At 42.5% G+C, this 23,996-nt stretch overlaps 1 protein-coding gene across 2 annotated transcripts in view; it reads left to right on the plus strand.

Annotated features, from left to right (window-relative positions):
• The first annotated feature begins 652 nt into the window (after window positions 1-652).
• Window positions 653-23,996, plus strand: part of LOC110487211 (calmodulin-regulated spectrin-associated protein 3) — a 48,109-nt gene continuing 24,765 nt past the window's right edge. The window contains exons 1-6 of one of the 2 annotated variants that reach the window (XM_090195126.1): window positions 653-1,278; window positions 8,699-8,967; window positions 9,497-9,637; window positions 19,291-19,368; window positions 19,822-19,854; window positions 22,261-22,311. In XM_090195126.1, coding sequence (XP_090051252.1) covers window positions 1,146-1,278; window positions 8,699-8,967; window positions 9,497-9,637; window positions 19,291-19,368; window positions 19,822-19,854; window positions 22,261-22,311 — 705 coding nt within the window. In that variant the 5' untranslated portion in view covers window positions 653-1,145. The remainder of the gene's footprint in view (window positions 1,279-8,698; window positions 8,968-9,496; window positions 9,638-19,290; window positions 19,369-19,821; window positions 19,855-22,260; window positions 22,312-23,996) is intronic. The other variant, XM_090195127.1, reaches the window with a different exon arrangement.

Below are 23,996 nucleotides of genomic sequence, written 5' to 3' on the forward strand. Positions count from 1 at the left end.
CCGCGCCAGTCTCTCACTCTATGAATGGTCACTGCAATTCGGATTCCTTGGGAAGTCTTTACCCTAAACTAACACTAAACGTAACCAATTTACATTTATACTTGACAGATGTATGGACATCCCAAGGATCCCGAATAGCATGGACCCTCTGGGAAAGTCTATGAACTGTTCTATTCGACTAAAGGGACATCCCAAGGATCTCGAATAGCACCTATGAACTCCTCTGAGAGCCATGGACACAACTCTTATTGGTTGTCTGATATGGAACTGGTAACGACACAGTCTATGATTGGCTAACAACATTTACATCTGTATACAGCGAGATAACATACCATGCCATGAGGTGTTGAGGGACAGATTATCTATAGATTGGGCATCATCTTTTCTAGGCCATTAGCGATAACAGGAAATACACAAGCTGTAGGCAACACTATAGTTCAAGGTGGCTACTTAGGAATGTCTGCTTGCATGGAAAAATTGTAGGTTTCTAACATTTATGGTTGAGCTTTAATTCATACAAATATAAACTATGCACATTATGACTTTCATTAACACGCGATGCAGACGTCACGCAGATGTTATTAAGGCGTTTGTGTCATGTCAGGTGGTACGGTTGCCTAGGTTTATATATGTCCCTTATCACCCCCCATACAGGACCGTTGGCTACAGCAGCACTTGAAAACTAGGTCAATCAAAGTGTGGCGGCTCTCCTACTTCTGGATGCGTGTGCAGCAGTCTACTGCATGGGGACTACTGTGATGGAACAGCTTCGCAGAGCAGAAAGAATGGAAATCATTTCCTGAAATGCGGTTGTCTCTGTGGATCAGTATACCACTACAACCCATCATCCCCAAGCCCACTGATGCCAACGCAGCAAGTGACCGCGCATTGCTCGCAGCGGCAATAAGGACCAACACCTTAATTATCAGGCCGTGGTGACATAGACGGTCACAGCACAGCAGTCACCGTTAATTATTCGCCGCAACAATTAGGATTTAAATCGCTGTTGTTATATTTTTGGATTTATTTCACCGGCAGCTGCTGCGGTAACACCCCTCTTTGTAGATCGCGTGCACTCCTTCTCCCTTCCTCTCATCGGCTCTCCATCCTTCCTTCCCGGAACGGCTGGGTGGACTGGTGGGGCTATGGAGGATGCAGGTGAGATGAGGAAGACATTCACGGTACCGGAGATTAAACCGTTGAATCAGTACGACTTCAACCGAGCCAAGGTGTGCGCCAGCGTCCGGTGGCTACTGGCGAAGTCATACGGATCCGCAGGTGAAATGGGCTTTATTTATCATGGGCGATTGGGCGACGTTTCTCCCGTTATTGATGCAGTTGGCCGGTGCCCGTGGGCTATAACGGGGAAATTGACAGGCCACAGAGGTTTAGGTTTTTCCCAGGGCGTCTATTGGACAGAACCACGGATATGTACTGTTAATAATAATGGAATAATTATATTTCATTCGAAAAAAGTTTATGTTGTCAAGGTTACGATGTGTCTGATTATAGACTACAGCTATATGTGATAGGCGACTCACACAAAGCATCTCAAAGGCTCACACCCATATGCGTCTATCCTCTTCATCAGAGGCTGTTAGCTACTGCTTCTTTGGCCATTTCACTCTCAAAGGTGAACGCGTTGAATGCCATATGTTACAGCGTACCTGTTCATTCATATTTTTATTTTGTATTTTAAATGGGGTTATTCTATAGGTTCAGAAATCTGAATGGTTAAGAAATAGAAGGCCTTGATTCAAAGGGGCAGCGGTTCGCGTGGAGCGGTCTGGGCGGAGGAGGATGGCGTCACCGCCTTCCTCTTATACTTCTAACGTCAGTTAATCTGTTATTTATCCCGCGGCCTGTAATACTACTGGATGATAATATAGACATACACTCCAAGATCAACAGGCCTATCTGCTCGTTAAATGTGTTGCACGCGCCACATATCAGGCTAATATGAGTGTAGGCCTATGCCACCGCGTGCGTGGTAGCCTAAATGGATATCCCTTCCATATGTGTGTCAGTGTTACACGCGCACACGCCTTGGCTACATCACGGTGGTCCAGCCTTCTCGTAGCCAAACGCATGCATGGCTTGTGTTTTATAGATTGTGTTATAGATTGACACAAACGTGTGAAGGTGACACTGCCACTCATATAGCCTGTGGTTAAACGACAGCTATACAGCTGCCACAAAATAACATGCGATGAACATACAGATATGTCTGTTCTGGCTTTTTCGGCACAAGCTTCCATCACCACCGATAGGCGAAGTGGATAGATTATAACCACGTCGCTTTCACCTGCCAATTTATATCAGATCAGCGATTGTACGCCTACCATTAAGGAAAGGAGACGAGGAAAGGATATCATCTCGCCTAATCGTTTGTATGTAGCCTACACATTTCCCTGGCAGTTGCACCTGGGGGTTCCCTTTGTCAGCCTACAGGCCTGTTAACACGCCCATTTGGTGGAATTGTAATGTCCTCTGCAGCGTGCAGTATGACGCAACGTCTTGGAACGTTCAGATAGAAATTGCCTATGTAGAAAACAATGTATGTAAAGTATGGGACATGTAGAAAATGGAACATGTAGAATAGGGAACATGTAGAATATAGAACATGTAGAATAGGGAACATGTAGAATATAGAACATGTAGAATAGGGAACATGCAGAATATAGAACATGTAGAATAGGGAACTTGTAGAATATAGAACATGTAGAATAGGGAACATGCAGAATATAGAACATGTAGAATAGGGAACTTGTAGAATATAGAACATGTAGAATTGAGGACATGTAGAATATAGAACATGTAGAATAGGGAACATGTAGAATAGGGAACATGTAGAATATAGAACATGTAGAATAGGGAACATGTAGAATATAGAACATGTAGAATAGGGAACATGCAGAATATAGAACATGTAGAATAGGGAACTTGTAGAATATAGAACATGTAGAATTGAGGACATGTAGAATATAGAACATGTAGAATAGGGAACATGTAGAATATAGAACATGTAGAATATAGAACATGTAGAATATGGAACATGTAGAATTGAGGACATGTAGAATATAGAACATGTAGAATAGGGAACATGAAGAATATGGAACATGTAGAATAGGGAACATGTAGAATAGGGAACATGAAGAATATGGAACATGTAGAATAGGGAAAATGTAGAATATAGAACATGTAGAATATAGAACATGTAGAATATAGAACATGTAGAATAGGGAACATGTAGAATAAGGAACATGTAGAATATAGAACATACAGAATATAGAACATGTAGAATAGGGAACATGTAGAATAAGGAACATGTAGAATATAGAACATGTAGAATATAGAACATGTAGAATAGGGAACATGTAGAATAAGGAACATGTAGAATATAGAACATGTAGAATAGGGAACATGTAGAATAGGGAAAATGTAGAATATAGAACATGTAGAATAGGGAACATGTAGAATAAGGAACATGTAGAATATAGAACATGTAGAATATAGAACATGTAGAATAGGGAACATGTAGAATATAGAACATGTAGAATATAGAACATGTAGAATATAGAATGTATAGAACATGTAGAATATAGAACATGTAGAATAGGGAACATGTAGAATATAGAACATGTAGAATATAGAACCGGTAGAATATAGAACATGTAGAATATAGAACATGTAGAATACAGAACATGTAGAATATAGAACATGTAGAATACAGAACATGTAGAATATAGAACGTAGAATATAGAACATGTAGAATAGGGAACATGTAGAATAGGGAACATGTAGAATATAGAACATGTAGAATATAGAACATGTAGAATAGGGAACATGTAGAATAGGGAACATGTAGAATATAGAACATGTAGAATATAGAACATGTAGGCCTATAATTGATGTAACCTTTATTTTAGCAGGGAGTCATAATAACCTCAGCTCTGTTCATGGCAGTTCTATCGGAACACTTTATTTGGATAGTTTGTAACAACATTTCAACAACATTTCAACTAACTATCCACTAACCTTATCCCTAACCCTAACCATAAGCCGTACCCTAGCCCTAACCTTAGTCCTAACCTTAGCCCTAACCTTAACCCTAACCTTAACCCTTACCCTAACCTTAACCCTAACCTTAGCCCTTACCCTAACCTTAACCCTAACCTTAACCCTAACCTTAACCCTTACCCTAACCTTAACCCTTACCCTAACCTTAACCCTTACCCTAACCTTAACCCTAACCTTAACCCTAACCTTAACCCTTACCCTAACCTTAACCCTTACCCTAACCTTAACCCTAACCTTTAACCCTTACCCTAACCTTAACCCTTACCCTAACCTTAACCCTTACCCTAACACTAACCCTTATTCCAAACCTAACCGTGACCTTAGCAAGCAGTTGCTTATCAACAGATAGTTTGTTGATAGTGTGGCCGTCTGTAGAGCATCTATGTGGGACCATCCAGATGAAGTGGGAGTGTTCTATCCACATGTGGCTACAGAACGTGGTCTTGAGGTCTTGGGGTGGAGAGAGGACTGAGGATTGGTTATTAGGGAAATAGAGAAAGTGTCATTTACTCCTGTGGGACCGTTCAATAGCACCCTGCCTGTCTATCGTGAGTTTGAGCCTTTTAACTGTATCGATTCCCTCATGTTGAAGGCTACCTGACATATGTAGAAGGTTACCTGACATATGTAGAAGGTTACCTGACATATGTTGAAGCCTACCTGAGGTATGATGAAGGCTACCTGACATATGTTGAAGCCTACCTGAGGTATGTTGAAGGCTAGCTGGTGTATGTTGAAGCCTACCTGAGGTATGTTGAAGGCTAGCTGGTGTATGTTGAAGCCTACCTGAGGTATGTTGAAGGCTACCTGACATATGTTGAAGCCTACCTGAGGTATGTTGAAGGCTAGCTGGTGTATGTTGAAGCCTACCTGAGGTATGTTGAAGGCTAGCTGGTGTATGTTGAAGCCTACCTGAGGTATGTTGAAGGCTAGCTGGTGTATGTTGAAGCCTACCTGAGGTATGTTGAAGGCTAGCTGGTGTATGTTGAAGGCTACCTGAGGTATGTAGAAGGTTACCCCTTGTATGTTGAAGGCTGAAGGCTACCTGGCGTATGTAGAAGGCTACCTGACGTATGTAGAAGGTTACCTGAGGTATGTTGAAGGCTGAAGGCTACCTGACGTATGTACAAGGCTACCTGGTGTATGTTGAAGGCTACCTGACGTATGTACAAGGCTACCTGACGTATGGAGAAGGCTACCTGGTGTATGTTGAAGGCTACCTGACGTATGTTGAAGGCTACCTTCCGTATGTAGAAGGCTACCTGACGTATGTACAAGGCTACCTGACATATGGAGAAGGCTACCTGGTGTATGTTGAAGGCTACCTGACGTTTGTTGAAGGCTACCTGACATATGTAGAAGGCTACCTGACGTATGTAGAAGGCTACCTGACGTATGTAGAAGGCTACCTTCCGTATGTTGAAGGCTACCTGACGTATGTAGAAGGCTACCTGACGTATGTAGAAGGCTGAAGGCTACCTGACGTATGTAGAAGGCTAAATTACGTATGCAGAAGGCTGAAGGCTACCTGACGTATGTAGAAGGCTACCTGACGTTTGTTGAAGGCTACCTTCCGTATGTAGAAGGCTACCTAACGTTTGTTGAAGGCTACCTGATGTATGTAGAAGGCTACCTAACGTTTGTTGAAGGCTACCTGATGTATGTAGAAGGCTACCTGAGGTATGTTGAAGGCTACCTGATGTATGTTGTTAGTAGCCTATTCCCGACAGAAATCTCAGTCAGCAGCCAATGCGGAAGTTGGAAAACAAACGTCAACATCTGGCACACACACTGATGCACAGATGCACTCTGTCTTGCACTGTAACATTGGTATTATAGTGTAAACTGTTAAAGTAAGTGTCTTCATGGAGGTTAAGTGACTTCTAAATCTATAACAGATCAATAGAGGATCCTGTGCCAGACATGATGTGTGTGTGTTTCTGTGTGTGTGTGTGTGTTTCTGTGTGTGTTTCTGTGTGTGTTTCTGTGTGTGTGTGTGTTTCTGTGTGTGTTTCTGTGTGTGTTTCTGTGTGTGTGTGTGTGTTTCTGTGTGTGTTTCTGTGTGTGTTTCTGTGTGTGTGTGTGTTTCTGTGTGTGCGTGTTTCTGTGTGTGTGTGTGTTTCTGTGTGTGTGTGTTTCTCTGTGTGTGTTTCTGTGTGTGTGTGTGTGTTTCTGTTGGTGTGTGTTTCTGTGTGTGTGTGTTTCTGTATGTGTGTGTTTCTGTGTGTGTGTGTGTGTGCGTGTGTGTTTCTGTGTGTGTGTGTGTCAAGGACCATAGTCCTGCTGATAACAATGGCTGTAAACATAGTGTGCCCTATCAGATGCAGCCTCGGTCAGATTCCTCTCCTTCTTCCCCTTTGTGTTAATGAACACATTCCATTGTGTGTGTTTAGTTTAGGATCCATTGTGTGTGTGTGTGTGTGTGTGTATTTGCATGTGTGTGTGTCTTTACCACAGGAGCTTGGTGGCACCTTAATTGGGGAAGAAGGGCTTGTGGTAATGGATGGAGCAGAATCAGTGGAATGGTATCAAATACATCAAACACATGGTTTCCATGGTTTCCATGTGTTTGGTGACATTCCATTTGCTCCGTTCCGGCCATTATTATGAGCCGTCCTCCCCTCAGCAGCCTCCACTGGTCTTTACATAGCTGTGTATGTTGTACACAACCCTCCTTGCCATACAGTCTTAGTCAAAGCCTCTGTTTGTTTTGAACCTCCTCTGCCCTGTGTGTGTTTCTGCTGTTTTAGCATTCTTAACCTGTTTCTACTGGATTAGATTAGCAATGATGCTAATTGGGTTAGCTGGGCCCTGCTGAGCCACAGTCCAGAGCCACAGTCATTCCTTTTGATTGAGACGGAATGGCTTTCTCCTCTTCTGCCGTTCCCATGGCAACCAGCGTTCCATTTATCTCCAGTGTTCTGTAGCTTGAACACACAGAGTTGAATCTACTATAGTTTAGTGTGCTTGTGTTTGTGTGTGTATGTTTGTGCGTGTGTGTGTGTGTGTGTGTGTGTGTGTATGTATGTGTGTTTGTGTGTGTGTGTCAAGGACCATAGTCCTGCTGATAACAAAGGACACACTATGTTTACAGCCAATCAGACGCAGCCTCGATCAGATTCCTCTCCTTCTTCCCCTTGCTCCCTCTCTCAACAGCCCACCTGGAATTATTGTCCTCTCTCTTTCTTCTTGGAGCCGACTCCAAGAGAGAAAGGAGAAGAGGAGGAGAGGAGAGAGGAGGAGGGGAGTAGTCCAGTCCAGAGTTAGATATTTCTTTCTTCCTTGTCAGTGGGAGAGCTGCTCCAATCTCTCAGATCATCCTTCCCTCTCCTAGAGCAGCAGAGGGATATGGGTCACTGAGCTCAGCCGAGGGATGTGTGTGTTGCAGTGCCATGCCGCAGAATGTGGTCCACTCTTGGTGTTGTGTGCAAGAGCTCTAAGCTGAGTCCATCTCGTCTGACTGCCAGAGAGGAAACACACACACACACACACACACACACACACACACACACACACACACACACACACACACACACACACACACACACACACACTGTCGCCTGGCTGAGTTGTTCATGCAGATAATGACATTATATCTGTCCTCTGTGTGATATGCCTGTCTAGAGCGAGAGAGATGAGGAGGGAGAGAGTCTGTACATTCACTCTTTCATCCTTTCTTTCTCTCTGTAGTAACTGATTGAGAGTGGGAGAGAGTGAGATAGAGGGGGGGGGGGGGGGGGCGGAGAATGTTCAGGTAGTTCTACAGTTCTAACTCTATAGGTTGTCCTCTGTCTCCCTGTAGAGAATGTTCAGGTAGTTCTACAGTTCTAACTCTATAGGTTGTCCTCTGTCTCCCTGTAGAGAATGTTCAGGTAGTTCTACAGTTCTAACTCTATAGGTTGTCCTCTGTCTCCCTGTAGAGAATGTTCAGGTAGTTCTACAGTTCTAACTCTATAGGTTGTCCTGTCTCCCTGTAGAGAATGTTCAGGTAGTTCTACAGTTCTAACTCTATAGGTTGTCCTCTGTCTCCCTGTAGAGAATGTTCAGGTAGTTCTACAGTTCTAACTCTATAGGTTGTCCTCTGTCTCCCTGTAGAGAATGTTCAGGTAGTTCTACAGTTCTAACTCTATAGGTTGTCCTGCCTCCCTGTAGAGAATGTTCAGGTAGTTCTACAGTTCTAACTCTATAGGTTGTCCTCTGTCTCCCTGTAGAGAATGTTCAGGTAGTTCTACAGTTCTAACTCTATAGGTTGTCCTCTGTCTCCCCGTAGAGAATGTTCAGGTAGTTCTACAGTTCTAACTCTATAGGTTGTCCTCTGTCTCCCTGTAGAGAATGTTCAGGTAGTTCTACAGTTCTAACTCTATAGGTTGTCCTCTGTCTCCCTGTAGAGAATGTTCAGGTAGTTATACAGTTCTAACTCTATAGGTTGTCCTCTGTCTCCCTGTAGAGAATGTTCATGTAGTTCTACAGTTCTAACTCTATAGGTTGTCCTCTGTCTCCCTGTAGAGAATGTCCAGGTAGTTCTACGGTTCCTCATTGTTTACCCCTCTCATCCACCATAGAGAATGTTCAGGTAGTTCTACAGTTCCTCATTGTTTACCCCTCTCATCCACCATAGAGAATGTCCCGGTGGAGCTGCGAGAGCCTCTGTACAGAGACAAGTATGAGCAGGAGCACCTCAAGCCCTCTGTCTCCCAGCTACTCCTGTCCCCTGAGCTGTACTGTAGGACCCAGGCCCTGCTCCACGGGGTCTCCCAGCCCGCTCCTCAGGGGCCCCCAGGGGACAACTCCACACTTCTGCAGCTCCTCACCAAGAGGGGCCTGGAGCCCAGAGACCAGGATGTGGCCATCACAGAGGAAGACCTCAGCCACACGCCCATCAAGACGGTGTGTTACAGTGTGTGTGTGAGTGTGTGTGTGTGAGTGTGTGTGTGTGTGTGTTACAGTGTGTGTGTGTTAGTGTGTGTGTGTGTTACAGTGTGTGTGTGTGTTACAGAGTGTGTGTGTGTGTTACAGTGTGTGTGTGTTACAGTGTGTGTTACAGTGTGTGAGTTACAGTGTCTGTGTGTGTGTGAGTTTGTGTGTTACAGTGTGTGTGTGTGTCAGTGTGTGTGTGAATGTGTGTTACAGTGTGTGTGAGTGTGTGTTACAGTGTGTGTGTGTGTGTGTGTGTGTGTGTGTGTGTGTGTGTGTGTGTGTGTGTGTGTGTGTGTGTGTGTGTGAGTGTGTGTTACAGTGTGTGTGTGTATGTGTTACAGTGTGTGTGTGTTACAGTGTGTGTGTGTTACTGTGTGTGTGTGTGTGTGTGTGTGTGTGTGTGTGTGTGTGTGTGTAACCCTAATGGTACTCCTATTGTTGATCCTTTGCTTTCTCATGATTGGCTCATGGTCTGCTTCTCTCTGTCTGATTGGTCTAGAGGGCCCACCTGGTCCTGATTGACTCGCTGATGTCACTGGCTGCCATGGAGACGGTGGGCAAGGTTAAGATGACTGCAGAGGCAGAGAAAATGGGAGGCGGGGCTCCGTGGGAGAATGCCCTCCTCTTCTGGGTTAACCGGGTAAGACCAGAACACAACCAGAAAATGACCAGGTCATTCTAGAACACAACCAGGTCATTCTCGAACACAACCAGAAAATGACCAGGTCATTCTAGAACACAACCAGGTCATTCTAGAACACAACCAGGTCATTCTAGAACACAACCAGGTCATTCTAGAACACAACCAGGTCATTCTAGAACACAACCAGAAAATGACCAGGTCATTCTAGAACACAACCAGGTCATTCTAGAACACAACCAGAAAATGACCAGGTCATTCTAGAACACAACCAGGTCATTCTAGAACACAACCAGGTCATTCTAGAACACAACCAGAAAATGACCAGGTCATTCTAGAACACAACCAGGTCATTCTAGAACACAACCAGGTCATTCTAGAACACAACCAGGTCATTCTCGAACACAACCAGAAAATGACCAGGTCATTCTAGAACACAACCAGGTCATTCTAGAACACAACCAGGTCATTCTAGAACACAACCAGGTCATTCTAGAACACAACCAGGTCATTCTAGAACACAACCAGGTCATTCTAGAACACAACCAGGTCATTCTAGAACACAACCAGAAAATGACCAGGTCATTCTAGAACACAACCAGGTCATTCTAGAACACAACCAGAAAATGACCAGGTCATTCTAGAACACAACCAGGTCATTCTAGAACATAACCAGGTCATTTTAGAACACAACCAACCAGGTCATTCTAGAACACAACCAGGTCATTCTAGAACACAACCAGGTCATTCTAGAACACAACCAGGTCATTCTAGAACACAACCAGGTCATTCTAGAACACAACCAGGTCATTCTAGAACACAACCAGGTCATTCTAGAACACAACCAGGTTATTCTAGAACACAACCAGAAAATGACCAGGTCATTCTAGAACACAACCAGGTCATTCTAGAACACAACCAGGTCATTCTAGAACACAACCAGAAAATGACCAGGTCATTCTAGAACACAACCAGGTCATTCTAGAACACAACCAGAAAATGACCAGGTCATTCTAGAACACAACCAGGTCATTCTAGAACACAACCAGGTCATTAGGGCTGGGCGATATGGCAAATAAATTATCACAATATATATATATATTTTTTTTTCATTCAGGAACAATAATTATCATGATATTAATCAAATAATGTTTTAAAGGTGCATATCTGCTTCAGACTCAAGCCTGCCTGAACACTTTGCTTCTTATTTATTGTCAGAAGTAGAACTCACAAATAACATTTTAACTCCACTTTTTTTTAAAGCTGTAAACCCTTACAAGTCATGAGCAGGAAATACAAAAATAAAAAACTAATAGTGCAAGTCAATATGTATCATAACTGTTGAAGTTGGGGTAGTTGTTGTCTTTACAAGCCAGAAAGCCAAGTCAATATGTATTATAACTGTTGAAGTTGGGGTAGTTGTTGTCTTTACAAGCCAGAAAGCCAAGTCAATATGTATTATATCTGTTGAAGTTGGGGTCGTTGTTGTCTTTACAAGCCAGAAAGCCAAGTCAATATGTATTATAACTGTTGAAGTTGGGGTCGTTGTTGTCTTTACAAGCCAGAAAGCCAAGTCAATATGTATTATAACTGTTGAAGTTGGGGTCGTTGTTGTCTTTACAAGCCAGAAAGCCAAGTCAATATGTATTATAACTGTTGAAGTTGGGGTCGTTGTTGTCTTTACAAGCCAGAAAGCCAAGTCAATATGTATTATATCTGTTGAAGTTGGGGTAGTTGTTGTCTTTACAAGCCAGAAAGCCAAGTCAATATGTATTATATCTGTTGAAGTTGGGGTAGTTGTTGTCTTTACAAGCCAGAAAGCCAAGTCAATATGTATTATATCTGTTGAAGTTGGGGTAGTTGTTGTCTTTACAAGCCAGAAAGACAAGTCAATATGTATTATATCTGTTGAAGTTGGGGTCGTTGTTGTCTTTACAAGCCAGAAAGCCAAGTCAATATGTATTATAACTGTTGAAGTTGGGGTCGTTGTTGTCTTTACAAGCCAGAAAGCCAAGTCAATATGTATTATATCTGTTGAAGTTGGGGTAGTTGTTGTCTTTACAAGCCAGAAAGCCAAGTCAATATGTATTATATCTGTTGAAGTTGGGGTAGTTGTTGTCTAATAAGCCAGAAAGCCAAGTCAATATGTATTATATCTGTTGAAGTTGGGGTAGTTGTTGTCTTACAAGCCAGAAAGCCAAGTCAATATGTATTATATCTGTTGAAGTTGGGGTAGTTGTTGTCTTTACAAGCCAGAAAGCCAAGTCAATATGTATTATAACTGTTGAAGTTGGGGTAGTTGTTGTCTAATAAGCCAGAAAGCCAAGTCAATATGTATTATATCTGTTGAAGTTGGGGTCGTTGTTGTCTTTACAAGCCAGAAAGCCAAGTCAATATGTATTATATCTGTTGAAGTTGGGGTCGTGGTTGTCTTATAAGCCAGAAAGCCAAGTCAATATGTATTATATCTGTTGAAGTTGGGGTAGTTGTTGTCTTACAAGCCAGAAAGCCAAGTCAATATGTATTATATCTGTTGAAGTTGGGGTCGTTGTTGTCTTTACAAGCCAGAAAGCCAAGTCAATATGTATTATAACTGTTGAAGTTGGGGTCGTTGTTGTCTTTACAAGCCAGAAAGCCAAGTCAATATGTATTATAACTGTTGAAGTTGGGGTAGTTGTTGTCTAATAAGCCAGAAAGCCAAGTCAATATGTATTATATCTGTTGAAGTTGGGGTCGTTGTTGTCTTTACAAGCCAGAAAGCCAAGTCAATATGTATTATATCTGTTGAAGTTGGGGTAGTTGTTGTCTAATAAGCCAGAAAGCCAAGTCAATATGTATTATATCTGTTGAAGTTGGGGTAGTTGTTGTCTTTACAAGCCAGAAAGCCAAGTCAATATGTATTATATCTGTTGAAGTTGGGGTAGTTGTTGTCTTTACAAGCCAGAAAGCCAAGTCAATATGTATTATAACTGTTGAAGTTGGGGTAGTTGTTGTCTTTACAAGCCAGAAAGCCAAGTCAATATGTATTATATCTGTTGAAGTTGGGGTCGTTGTTGTCTTTACAAGCCAGAAAGCCAAGTCAATATGTATTATATCTGTTGAAGTTGGGGTAGTTGTTGTCTAATAAGCCAGAAAGCCAAGTCAAAATGTATTATATCTGTTGAAGTTGGGGTAGTTGTTGTCTTATAAGCCAGAAAGCCAAGTCAAAATGTATTATATCTGTTGAAGTTGGGGTAGTTGTTGTCTAACAAGCCAGAAAGCCAAGTCAATATGTATTATAACTGTTGAAGTTGGGGTAGTTGTTGTCTTTACAAGCCAGAAAGCCAAGTCAATATGTATTATATCTGTTGAAGTTGGGGTAGTTGTTGTCTATACAAGCCAGAAAGCCAAGTCAATATGTATTATAACTGTTGAAGTTGGGGTAGTTGTTGTCTTTACAAGCCAGAAAGACAAGTCAATATGTATTATATCTGTTGAAGTTGGGGTAGTTGTTGTCTTTACAAGCCAGAAAGACAAGTCAATATGTATTATATCTGTTGAAGTTGGGGTCGTTGTTGTCTTTACAAGCCAGAAAGCCAAGTCAATATGTATTATATCTGTTGAAGTTGGGGTAGTTGTTGTCTTTACAAGCCAGAAAGCCAAGTCAATATGTATTATATCTGTTGAAGTTGGGGTCGTTGTTGTCTTTACAAGCCAGAAAGCCAAGTCAATATGTATTATATCTGTTGAAGTTGGGGTAGTTGTTGTCTTTACAAGCCAGAAAGACAAGTCAATATGTATTATATCTGTTGAAGTTGGGGTAGTTGTTGTCTTTACAAGCCAGAAAGCCAAGTCAATATGTATTATATCTGTTGAAGTTGGGGTCGTTGTTGTCTAACAAGCCAGAAAGCCAAGTCAATATGTATTATATCTGTTGAAGTTGGGGTAGTTGTTGTCTTTACAAGCCAGAAAGCCAAGTCAATATGTATTATAACTGTTGAAGTTGGGGTCGTTGTTGTCTTTACAAGCCAGAAAGCCAAGTCAATATGTATTATATCTGTTGAAGTTGGGGTCGTTGTTGTCTTTACAAGCCAGAAAGCCAAGTCAATATGTATTATATCTGTTGAAGTTGGGGTAGTTGTTGTCTTTACAAGCCAGAAAGCCAAGTCAATATGTATTATAACTGTTGAAGTTGGGGTAGTTGTTGTCTAATAAGCCAGAAAGCCAAGTCAATATGTATTATATCTGTTGAAGTTGGGGTAGTTGTTGTCTTATAAGCCAGAAAGCCAAGTCAATATGTATTATATCTGTTGAAGTTGGGGTAGTTGTTGTCTTTACAAGCCAGAAAGCCAAGTCAATATGTATTATAACTGTTGAAGTTGGGGTAGTTGTTGTCTTTACAAGCCAGAAAGCCAAGTCAATATGTATTATAACTGTTGAAGTTGGGGTAGTTGTTGTCTTATAAGCCAGAAAGCCAAGTCAATATGTATTATAACTGTTGAAGTTGGGGTAGTTGTTGTCTTTACAAGCCAGAAAGCCAAGTCAATATGTATTATATCTGTTGAAGTTGGGGTAGTTGTTGTCTTTACAAGCCAGAAAGCCAAGTCAATATGTATTATATCTGTTGAAGTTGGGGTAGTTGTTGTCTTTACAAGCCAGAAAGCCAAGTCAATATGTATTATAACTGTTGAAGTTGGGGTAGTTGTTGTCTTTACAAGCCAGAAAGCCAAGTCAATATGTATTATAACTGTTGAAGTTGGGGTCGTTGTTGTCTTTACAAGCCAGAAAGACAAGTCAATATGTATTATATCTGTTGAAGTTGGGGTCGTTGTTGTCTTACAAGCCAGAAAGCCAAGTCAATATGTATTATATCTGTTGAAGTTGGGGTCGTTGTTGTCTTTACAAGCCAGAAAGCCAAGTCAATATGTATTATAACTGTTGAAGTTGGGGTAGTTGTTGTCTAACAAGCCAGAAAGCCAAGTCAATATGTATTATAACTGTTGAAGTTGGGGTAGTTGTTGTCTTTACAAGCCAGAAAGCCAAGTCAATATGTATTATATCTGTTGAAGTTGGGGTAGTTGTTGTCTTTACAAGCCAGAAAGCCAAGTCAATATGTATTATAACTGTTGAAGTTGGGGTCGTTGTTGTCTAATAAGCCAGAAAGCCAAGTCAATATGTATTATATCTGTTGAAGTTGGGGTAGTTGTTGTCTTTACAAGCCAGAAAGCCAAGTCAATATGTATTATATCTGTTGAAGTTGGGGTAGTTGTTGTCTTTACAAGCCAGAAAGCCAAGTCAATATGTATTATATCTGTTGAAGTTGGGGTCGTTGTTGTCTTTACAAGCCAGAAAGCCAAGTCAATATGTATTATATCTGTTGAAGTTGGGGTAGTTGTTGTCTTTACAAGCCAGAAAGCCAAGTCAATATGTATTATATCTGTTGAAGTTGGGGTAGTTGTTGTCTTTACAAGCCAGAAAGCCAAGTCAATATGTATTATATCTGTTGAAGTTGGGGTCGTTGTTGTCTTTACAAGCCAGAAAGCCAAGTCAATATGTATTATAACTGTTGAAGTTGGGGTAGTTGTTGTCTAATAAGCCAGAAAGCCAAGTCAATATGTATTATAACTGTTGAAGTTGGGGTAGTTGTTGTCTTTACAAGCCAGAAAGCCAAGTCAATATGTATTATAACTGTTGAAGTTGGGGTAGTTGTTGTCTTTACAAGCCAGAAAGCCAAGTCAATATGTATTATATCTGTTGAAGTTGGGGTAGTTGTTGTCTTTACAAGCCAGAAAGCCAAGTCAATATGTATTATAACTGTTGAAGTTGGGGTAGTTGTTGTCTTTACAAGCCAGAAAGCCAAGTCAATATGTATTATATCTGTTGAAGTTGGGGTAGTTGTTGTCTTTACAAGCCAGAAAGCCAAGTCAATATGTATTATAACTGTTGAAGTTGGGGTCGTTGTTGTCTTTACAAGCCAGAAAGCCAAGTCAATATGTATTATATCTGTTGAAGTTGGGGTAGTTGTTGTCTTTATAAGCCAGAAAGCCAAGTCAATATGTATTATATCTGTTGAAGTTGGGGTAGTTGTTGTCTTTACAAGCCAGAAAGCCAAGTCAATATGTATTATAACTGTTGAAGTTGGGGTCGTTGTTGTCTTTACAAGCCAGAAAGCCAAGTCAATATGTATTATATCTGTTGAAGTTGGGGTAGTTGTTGTCTAATAAGCCAGAAAGCCAAGTCAATATGTATTATATCTGTTGAAGTTGGGGTAGTTGTTGTCTAATAAGCCAGAAAGCCAAGTCAATATGTATTATATCTGTTGAAGTTGGGGTCGTTGTTGTCTTTACAAGCCAGAAAGACAAGTCAATATGTATCATAACTGTTGAAGTTGGGGTAGTTGTTGTCTTTACAAGCCAGAAAGCCAAGTCAATATGTATTATATCTGTTGAAGTTGGGGTAGTTGTTGTCTTATAAGCCAGAAAGCCAAGTCAATATGTATTATATCTGTTGAAGTTGGGGTCGTTGTTGTCTTTACAAGCCAGAAAGCCAAGTCAATATGTATCATAACTGTTGAAGTTGGGGTCGTTGTTGTCTTTACAAGCCAGAAAGCCAAGTCAATATGTATTATATCTGTTGAAGTTGGGGTAGTTGTTGTCTTTACAAGCCAGAAAGCCAAGTCAATATGTATTATAACTGTTGAAGTTGGGGTCGTTGTTGTCTTTACAAGCCAGAAAGCCAAGTCAATATGTATTATATCTGTTGAAGTTGGGGTAGTTGTTGTCTTTACAAGCCAGAAAGCCAAGTCAATATGTATTATATCTGTTGAAGTTGGGGTAGTTGTTGTCTAATAAGCCAGAAAGCCAAGTCAATATGTATTATATCTGTTGAAGTTGGGGTAGTTGTTGTCTAATAAGCCAGAAAGCCAAGTCAATATGTATTATATCTGTTGAAGTTGGGGTAGTTGTTGTCTTTACAAGCCAGAAAGCCAAGTCAATATGTATTATAACTGTTGAAGTTGGGGTCGTTGTTGTCTTTACAAGCCAGAAAGCCAAGTCAATATGTATTATACCTGTTGAAGTTGGGGTAGTTGTTGTCTAATAAGCCAGAAAGCCAAGTCAATATGTATTATATCTGTTGAAGTTGGGGTAGTTGTTGTCTAATAAGCCAGAAAGCCAAGTCAATATGTATTATATCTGTTGAAGTTGGGGTAGTTGTTGTCTAATAAGCCAGAAAGCCAAGTCAATATGTATTATATCTGTTGAAGTTGGGGTCGTTGTTGTCTTTACAAGCCAGAAAGACAAGTCAATATGTATTATATCTGTTGAAGTTGGGGTCGTTGTTGTCTTTACAAGCCAGAAAGCCAAGTCAATATGTATTATAACTGTTGAAGTTGGGGTAGTTGTTGTCTTTACAAGCCAGAAAGCCAAGTCAATATGTATTATATCTGTTGAAGTTGGGGTCGTTGTTGTCTTTACAAGCCAGAAAGCCAAGTCAATATGTATTATAACTGTTGAAGTTGGGGTCGTTGTTGTCTTACAAGCCAGAAAGCCAAGTCAATATGTATTATAACTGTTGAAGTTGGGGTAGTTGTTGTCTTTACAAGCCAGAAAGCCAAGTCAATATGTATTATATCTGTTGAAGTTGGGGTAGTTGTTGTCTTTACAAGCCAGAAAGCCAAGTCAATATGTATTATAACTGTTGAAGTTGGGGTAGTTGTTGTCTTACAAGCCAGAAAGCCAAGTCAATATGTATTATATCTGTTGAAGTTGGGGTAGTTGTTGTCTTTACAAGCCAGAAAGCCAAGTCAATATGTATCATAACTGTTGAAGTTGGGGTAGTTGTTGTCTTTACAAGCCAGAAAGCCAAGTCAATATGTATTATATCTGTTGAAGTTGGGGTAGTTGTTGTCTTTACAAGCCAGAAAGCCAAGTCAATATGTATTATAACTGTTGAAGTTGGGGTAGTTGTTGTCTTTACAAGCCAGAAAGCCAAGTCAATATGTATCATAACTGTTGAAGTTGGGGTCGTTGTTGTCTATACAAGCCAGAAAGCCAAGTCAATATGTATCATAACTGTTGAAGTTGGGGTCGTTGTTGTCTATACAAGCCAGAAAGCCAAGTCAATATGTATTATATCTGTTGAAGTTGGGGTCGTTGTTGTCTTTACAAGCCAGAAAGCCAAGTCAATATGTATTATAACTGTTGAAGTTGGGGTAGTTGTTGTCTTACAAGCCAGAAAGCCAAGTCAATATGTATTATAACTGTTGAAGTTGGGGTAGTTGTTGTCTTACAAGCCAGAAAGCCAAGTCAATATGTATTATAACTGTTGAAGTTGGGGTAGTTGTTGTCTTACAAGCCAGAAAGCCAAGTCTGTCTACTGTCTCTGGCTTTAAAGCTGCCCTATGGCAGGTCACTATGTTGCCACCCGTCTAAGGTCTCTGGCTTTAAAGCTGCCCTATGGCAGGTCACTATGTTGCCACCTGTGCTAAGAACACCCTCTGAGGGGGAGCTGGTCCCAGGAATGCACAGGTAGCGCTGTGCCAGGTGGCTGACTTTGGGAAAGTGTTTTGGTTGGATCTTCCACCAGTCCAGTGGATTCACTGTCAGCATCAGGAGACTGAAGGTAACAGCTGAGTTCCTTGTCTACCAGCTGGATTTCAGTAAGACCTGTGGTGGTGGAGAATGGCTTTTATAAAAAACGACCCAGTGACTTTTCTCTTTTTAGCTGTCAGTTGTGGTGAAGAAGCTGGGTTTTCATGTCCCTCATTGACCATCTGAGACAGCTCTTTAAACTCAAACTCCCTGCATGTTCCAAAGAGTGATTTTGCTTCAGATGGTGAAAAGGTTTGTCGTATTACCAGACTTGGTAGCCACCCGTCTACGGCACAATCTTCACCGAACATTGTTCTGCTCTTTGTCGGACTTCTAAAAGCCAAACCACTTCCAGGTGAATCTGCTCCTCCTCCTTCTCCACGGCTATTACTGCCTCTGTTTTCACCTACATCACTCATTTGTCCTGGTTAATAGTGGCGACTCCATCACTCCAGGTGCTAAGTGGTGTTTAGTGGGCGTGTACCTCTCCACGTGCACATTGTCACTTCTCCGCACGTTCCTCCTGCGTCACAGAGGTGACTTCTGGACCTAATTATTCTATATCGACGTTATCGAAAATGTATCTAAACGTTTTGGTATTGTTATTGAGGGAAGTAATTACCTCGATTTTTATTTATATTGATTTATCTCCCAGCCCTACAGGTCATTCTAGAACAAGACCAGAAGAACAACCAGAACGCTCTAGATCAGAAACAGGTCATTTTAGAACATCAATAGGTCTTTATAGAACCCCAGAACACGACCAGGTCATTCTAGAACACGACCAGAACACAACCAGAACGTTCTAGATCACAACCAGGTCATTCTAGAACACGACCAGAACACGACCAGAACGTTCTAGATCACAACCAGGTCATTTTAGAACACGACCAGAACACAACCAGAACGTTCTAGATCACAACCAGGTCATTCTAGAACACGACCAGAACGTTCTAGATCACAACCAGGTCATTCTAGAACACGTATGTCCAAGGCATTCTAGAACACAACCTGGTCATTCTAGATTAGGACCATAGTACTGTGGACATGTGATTGTCTCTAACTGTCTGTCTCTCTCTGCAGTTGAATCAGAAGTTGAGAGAGAGCACTGAGGATGAGGAGGTCCCAACCTGCACAGACCCACAGCCTGTTCAACCAACAGTTAGTACATACACACACACGCACACACACATGCATAAACACACACACATACATAAACACACACATACACACACACATACACACATACATACACACACACATACACATACACACGTCAATAAATACACACACACACACGCAAGCATTTCTAAACATCAAAATAAGACTGCTACTAAAGACTAAACTGCTGTGTCCCTAAAGTTTGTATCACTTCTACTGCTCTCTCTCTCCTCTCTCTCTCTCTCTCTTTTATCTCTCTCCTCTCTCTCTCTCTCTTTTATCTCTCTCTTCTCTCTCTCTCTTTTATCTCTCTCTTCTCTCTCTCTCTCTCTCTCTCTCTCTTCTCTCTCTCTCTCTTTTATCTCTCTCTCTCTTTTATCTCTCTCTTCTCTCTCTCTCTCTCTTTTATTTCTCTCTCTCTCCTCTCTCACATCTCTCGCTTCTGTATGGCAGTGTCCCACCCGCTGGTACTGGAAACTGGTCCCAGTAAGTGTACTCCTTTTATCTCTCTCTCTCTCTCTCTCTCTCTCTCTCTCTCTCTCTCTCTCTCTCTCTCTCTCTCTCTCTCTCTCTCTCTCTCTCTTTTATCTCTCTCTCCTCTCTCTCTCTCTCTCTCTCTCTCTCCTCTCTCGCTCTTCTCTCTCTCTTTTATCTCTCTCTTCTCTCTCTCTCTCTCTCTCTCCTCTCTCGCTCTTCTCTCTCTCTCATGATATGTCTGCCTCATTGTAAATAATGTTTCTCTTTCAAAATGCTTTATATCTATCCACCCCTTCTTTTCTATTTCTCTTTCTCCTCTTTTCTCTTTCTCCTCCTCTTTTCTCTCTCTCTTTCCCACTTTCTCTCTCTCTCTTTCCCACTTTCTCGCTCTCTCTTTCCCACTTTCTCTCTCTCTCCCTGCTGTGTGACACTATATACATGACCCTGACCTTATGAACTTTGAACCTCTGAGGTTATAGTCACTGACAGCGGGTCCATATTCATGAAGCGTCTCAGAGTAGGAGTGCTGGTCTAAGATCAGTTTGGCCTCTTAAATCTTAAGGAATAAAAGGAGGGGACTGATCCTAGATCAGCACTCTAAGAGGCTTTATGACTGCAGCCCCTGATCCTGTGGTTACGGACAACTCACCTCTCATCATCTACCTCTACACTGAGTGGACAAAACATTAGGAACACCTGCTCTTTCCATGAGACTGACCAGGTGAATCCAGGTGAAAGCTGTGATCCCTTATTGATGTCACCTGTTAAATCCACTTCGACCAGTGTAGATGAAGGGGAGGAGACAGGTTAAAGAATGATTTTTAAGCCTTGAGACAATTGAGACATGGATTGTGTATGTGTTGCCATTCAGGGGGTGAATGGACAAGACAAAAGATTTAAGTGCCTTTGAACGGGGTATGGTAGTAGGTACCAGGGTCACAGAGTTTGTGTCAAGAACTGCAACGCTGCTGGGTTTTTCACGCTCAACAGTTTCCCCTGTGTATCAAGAATGGTCCACCACCCAAAGGACATCCAGCCAACTCAACACAACTGTAGGAAGCATTGGAGTCAACATGGACCAGCACCCCGTTGGAATGTTTTCACCACCTTGCAGAGTCAACATGGACCAGCACCCCGTTGGAATGTTTTCACCACCTTGCAGAGTCAACATGGACCAGCACCCCATTGGAATGCTTTCCACACCTTGCAGAGTCAACATGGACCAGCACCCCGTTGGAATGCTTTCACTACCTTGCAGAGTCAACATGGACCAGCACCCCGTTGGAATGCTTTCCACACCTTGCAGAGTCAACATGGACCAGCACCCCTTGGAATGTTTTCCACACCTTGCAGAGTCAACATGGACCAGCACCCCGTTGGAATGCTTTCACCACCTTGCAGAGTCAACATGGACCAGCACCCCGTTGGAATGTTTTCACCACCTTGCAGAGTCAACATGGACCAGCACCCCGTTGGAATGCTTTCACCACCTTGCAGAGTCAACATGGACCAGCACCCCGTTGGAATGCTTTCACCACCTTGCAGAGTCAACATGGACCAGCACCCCGTTGGAATGCTTTCACCACCTTGCAGAGTCAACATGGACCAGCACCCCGTTGGAATGTTTTCACCACCTTGCAGAGTCAACATGGACCAGCACCCCGTTGGAATGTTTTCACCACCTTGCAGAGTCAACATGGACCAGCACCCCGTTGGAATGTTTTCACCACCTTGCAGAGTCAACATGGACCAGCACCCCGTTGGAATGTTTTCCACACCTTGCAGAGTCAACATGGACCAGCACCCCATTGGAATGTTTTCACCACCTTGCAGAGTCAACATGGACCAGCACCCCGTTGGAATGCTTTCACCACCTTGCAGAGTCAACATGGACCAGCACCTCGTTTGAATGTTTTCACCACCTTGCAGAGTCAACATGGACCAGCACCCCGTTGGAATGCTTTCACCACCTTGCAGAGTCCATTCCCTGATGAATTGAGACAAAATGGGACAACACATGTAATGTAGAAGGAAGGTGTTCCTAATGTTTTGTACACTCCGTGTAGATGGTGGAGGGGGTGATGGGGCTAGAGTAGGGCGAAGTTCCGGACTGATCTTTGGTCAGTTTGTGCATTTTCCCCACTAATGATTAAGGATTGGGGGAGGGGAAACTGATCCTAGATCTGTACCTAGGGGAAACTGATCCTAGATCTGTACCGAGGGGAAACTTCTCTCTGTGCATCGTGGGGAGGTGAGAAGGGGGTTCTTACCTTAATGTATCTCTGCTCCCCCCCCCCTCCCCCTCCTCAACCCCCCTGTCCCCCGCCTGCCCCTCGTCACGTGACTGTGTATGGCAGTTCCCATGGCGACCCGTGGGTGTTTACGCCTGTCCTTCTCTCTGCCATCCTCATCCAGCATGCCATCGCTTTTTGTTTGAAGGAGGAGTCTGGGAATAAACCTTCAGTGGTAACGTATACGCCACTCTTCTTCCTCCTCCTCCTCCTCCTCCTCCTCCTCCTCTTCCTCGTCTCTCTCTCTCAGCTAACAGACAGCCAGCCAGCCAGCCAGACAGACAGACAGACAGACAGACAGACAGACAGATACTCCAACCCTGCGTCTGCTCTCTCTCTCTCAGCTAACTAACAGACAACCATCCAGACAGACAGACAGACAGACAGACAGACAGACAGATAGACAGACAGACAGACAGACAGACACTCGAACCCTGTGGCTGCTCTCTCTCTCTCTCTCTCTCTCTCTCTCTCTCTCTCTCAGCTAACTAACAGACAGACAGACAGACAGACAGACAGACAGGCAGACAGACACTCCAACCCCGTGGCTGCTCTCTCTCTCTCTCTCTCTCTCTCTCTCTCTCTCTCTCTCTCTCAGCTAACTAACAGACAGACAGACACTCCCACCCTGTGGCTGCTCTCTCTCTCTCTCTCTCTCTCTCTCTCAGCTAACAGACAGACAGACAGACAGACAGACAGACAGACACTCCAATCCTGTGGCTGCTCTCTCTCTCTCTCTCTCTCTCTCAGCTAACAGACAGACAGACAGACATTCCAACCCTGCTCTCTGGGGATGGAAACCCTATATATTAGAGGAAGGAGCTTGTTGTCCTCAGTCTGCTAACACTGTTCTCTAGAGGAAGGAGCTTGTTGTTTTTCAGTCTGCTAACACTGTTCTCTAGAGGAAGGAGCTTGTTGTTTTTCAGTCTGCTAACACTGTTCTCTAGAGGAAGGAGCTTGTTGTTTTTCAGTCTGCTAACACTGTTCTCTAGAGGAAGGAGCTTGTTGTCTTTCAGTCTGCTAACACTGTTCTCTAGAGGAAGGAGCTTGTTGTTTTTCAGTCTGCTAACACTGTTCTCTAGAGGAAGGAGCTTGTTGTTTTTCAGTCTGCTAACACAGTTCTCTAGAGGAAGGAGCTTGTTGTTTTTCAGTCTGCTAACACTGTTCTCTAGAGGAAGGAGCTTGTTGTTTTTCAGTCTGCTAACACTGTTCTCTAGAGGAAGGAGCTTGTTGTTTTTCAGTCTGCTAACACTGTTCTCTAGAGGAAGGAGCTTGTTGTCTTTCAGTCTGCTAACACTGTTCTCTAGAGGAAGGAGCTTGTTGTTTTTCAGTCTGTTAACACTGTTCTCTAGAGGAAGGAGCTTGTTGTTTTTCAGTCTGCTAACACAGTTCTCTAGAGGAAGGAGCTTGTTGTTTTTCAGTCTGCTAACACTGTTCTCTAGAGGAAGGAGCTTGTTGTTTTTCAGTCTGCTAACACTGTTCTCTAGAGGAAGGAGCTTGTTGTTTTTCAGTCTGCTAACACTGTTCTCTAGAGGAAGGAGCTTGTTGTTTTTCAGTCTGCTAACACTGTTCTCTAGAGGAAGGAGCTTGTTGTTTTTCAGTCTGCTAACACTGTTCTCTAGAGGAAGGAGCTTGTTGTCTTTCAGTCTGCTAACACTATTCTCTAGAGGAAGGAGCTTGTTGTTTTTCAGTCTGTTAACACTGTTCTCTAGAGGAAGGAGCTTGTTGTTTTTCAGTCTGCTAACACAGTTCTCTAGAGGAAGGAGCTTGTTGTTTTTCAGTCTGCTAACACTGTTCTCTAGAGGAAGGAGCTTGTTGTTTTTCAGTCTGCTAACACTGTTCTCTAGAGGAAGGAGCTTG

Source organism: Oncorhynchus mykiss, chromosome 13 (assembly GCF_057628025.1).
Source record: "Oncorhynchus mykiss isolate SJ-2025 chromosome 13, ASM5762802v1, whole genome shotgun sequence".
In the NCBI taxonomy this organism is placed as follows: domain Eukaryota; kingdom Metazoa; phylum Chordata; class Actinopteri; order Salmoniformes; family Salmonidae; genus Oncorhynchus; species Oncorhynchus mykiss.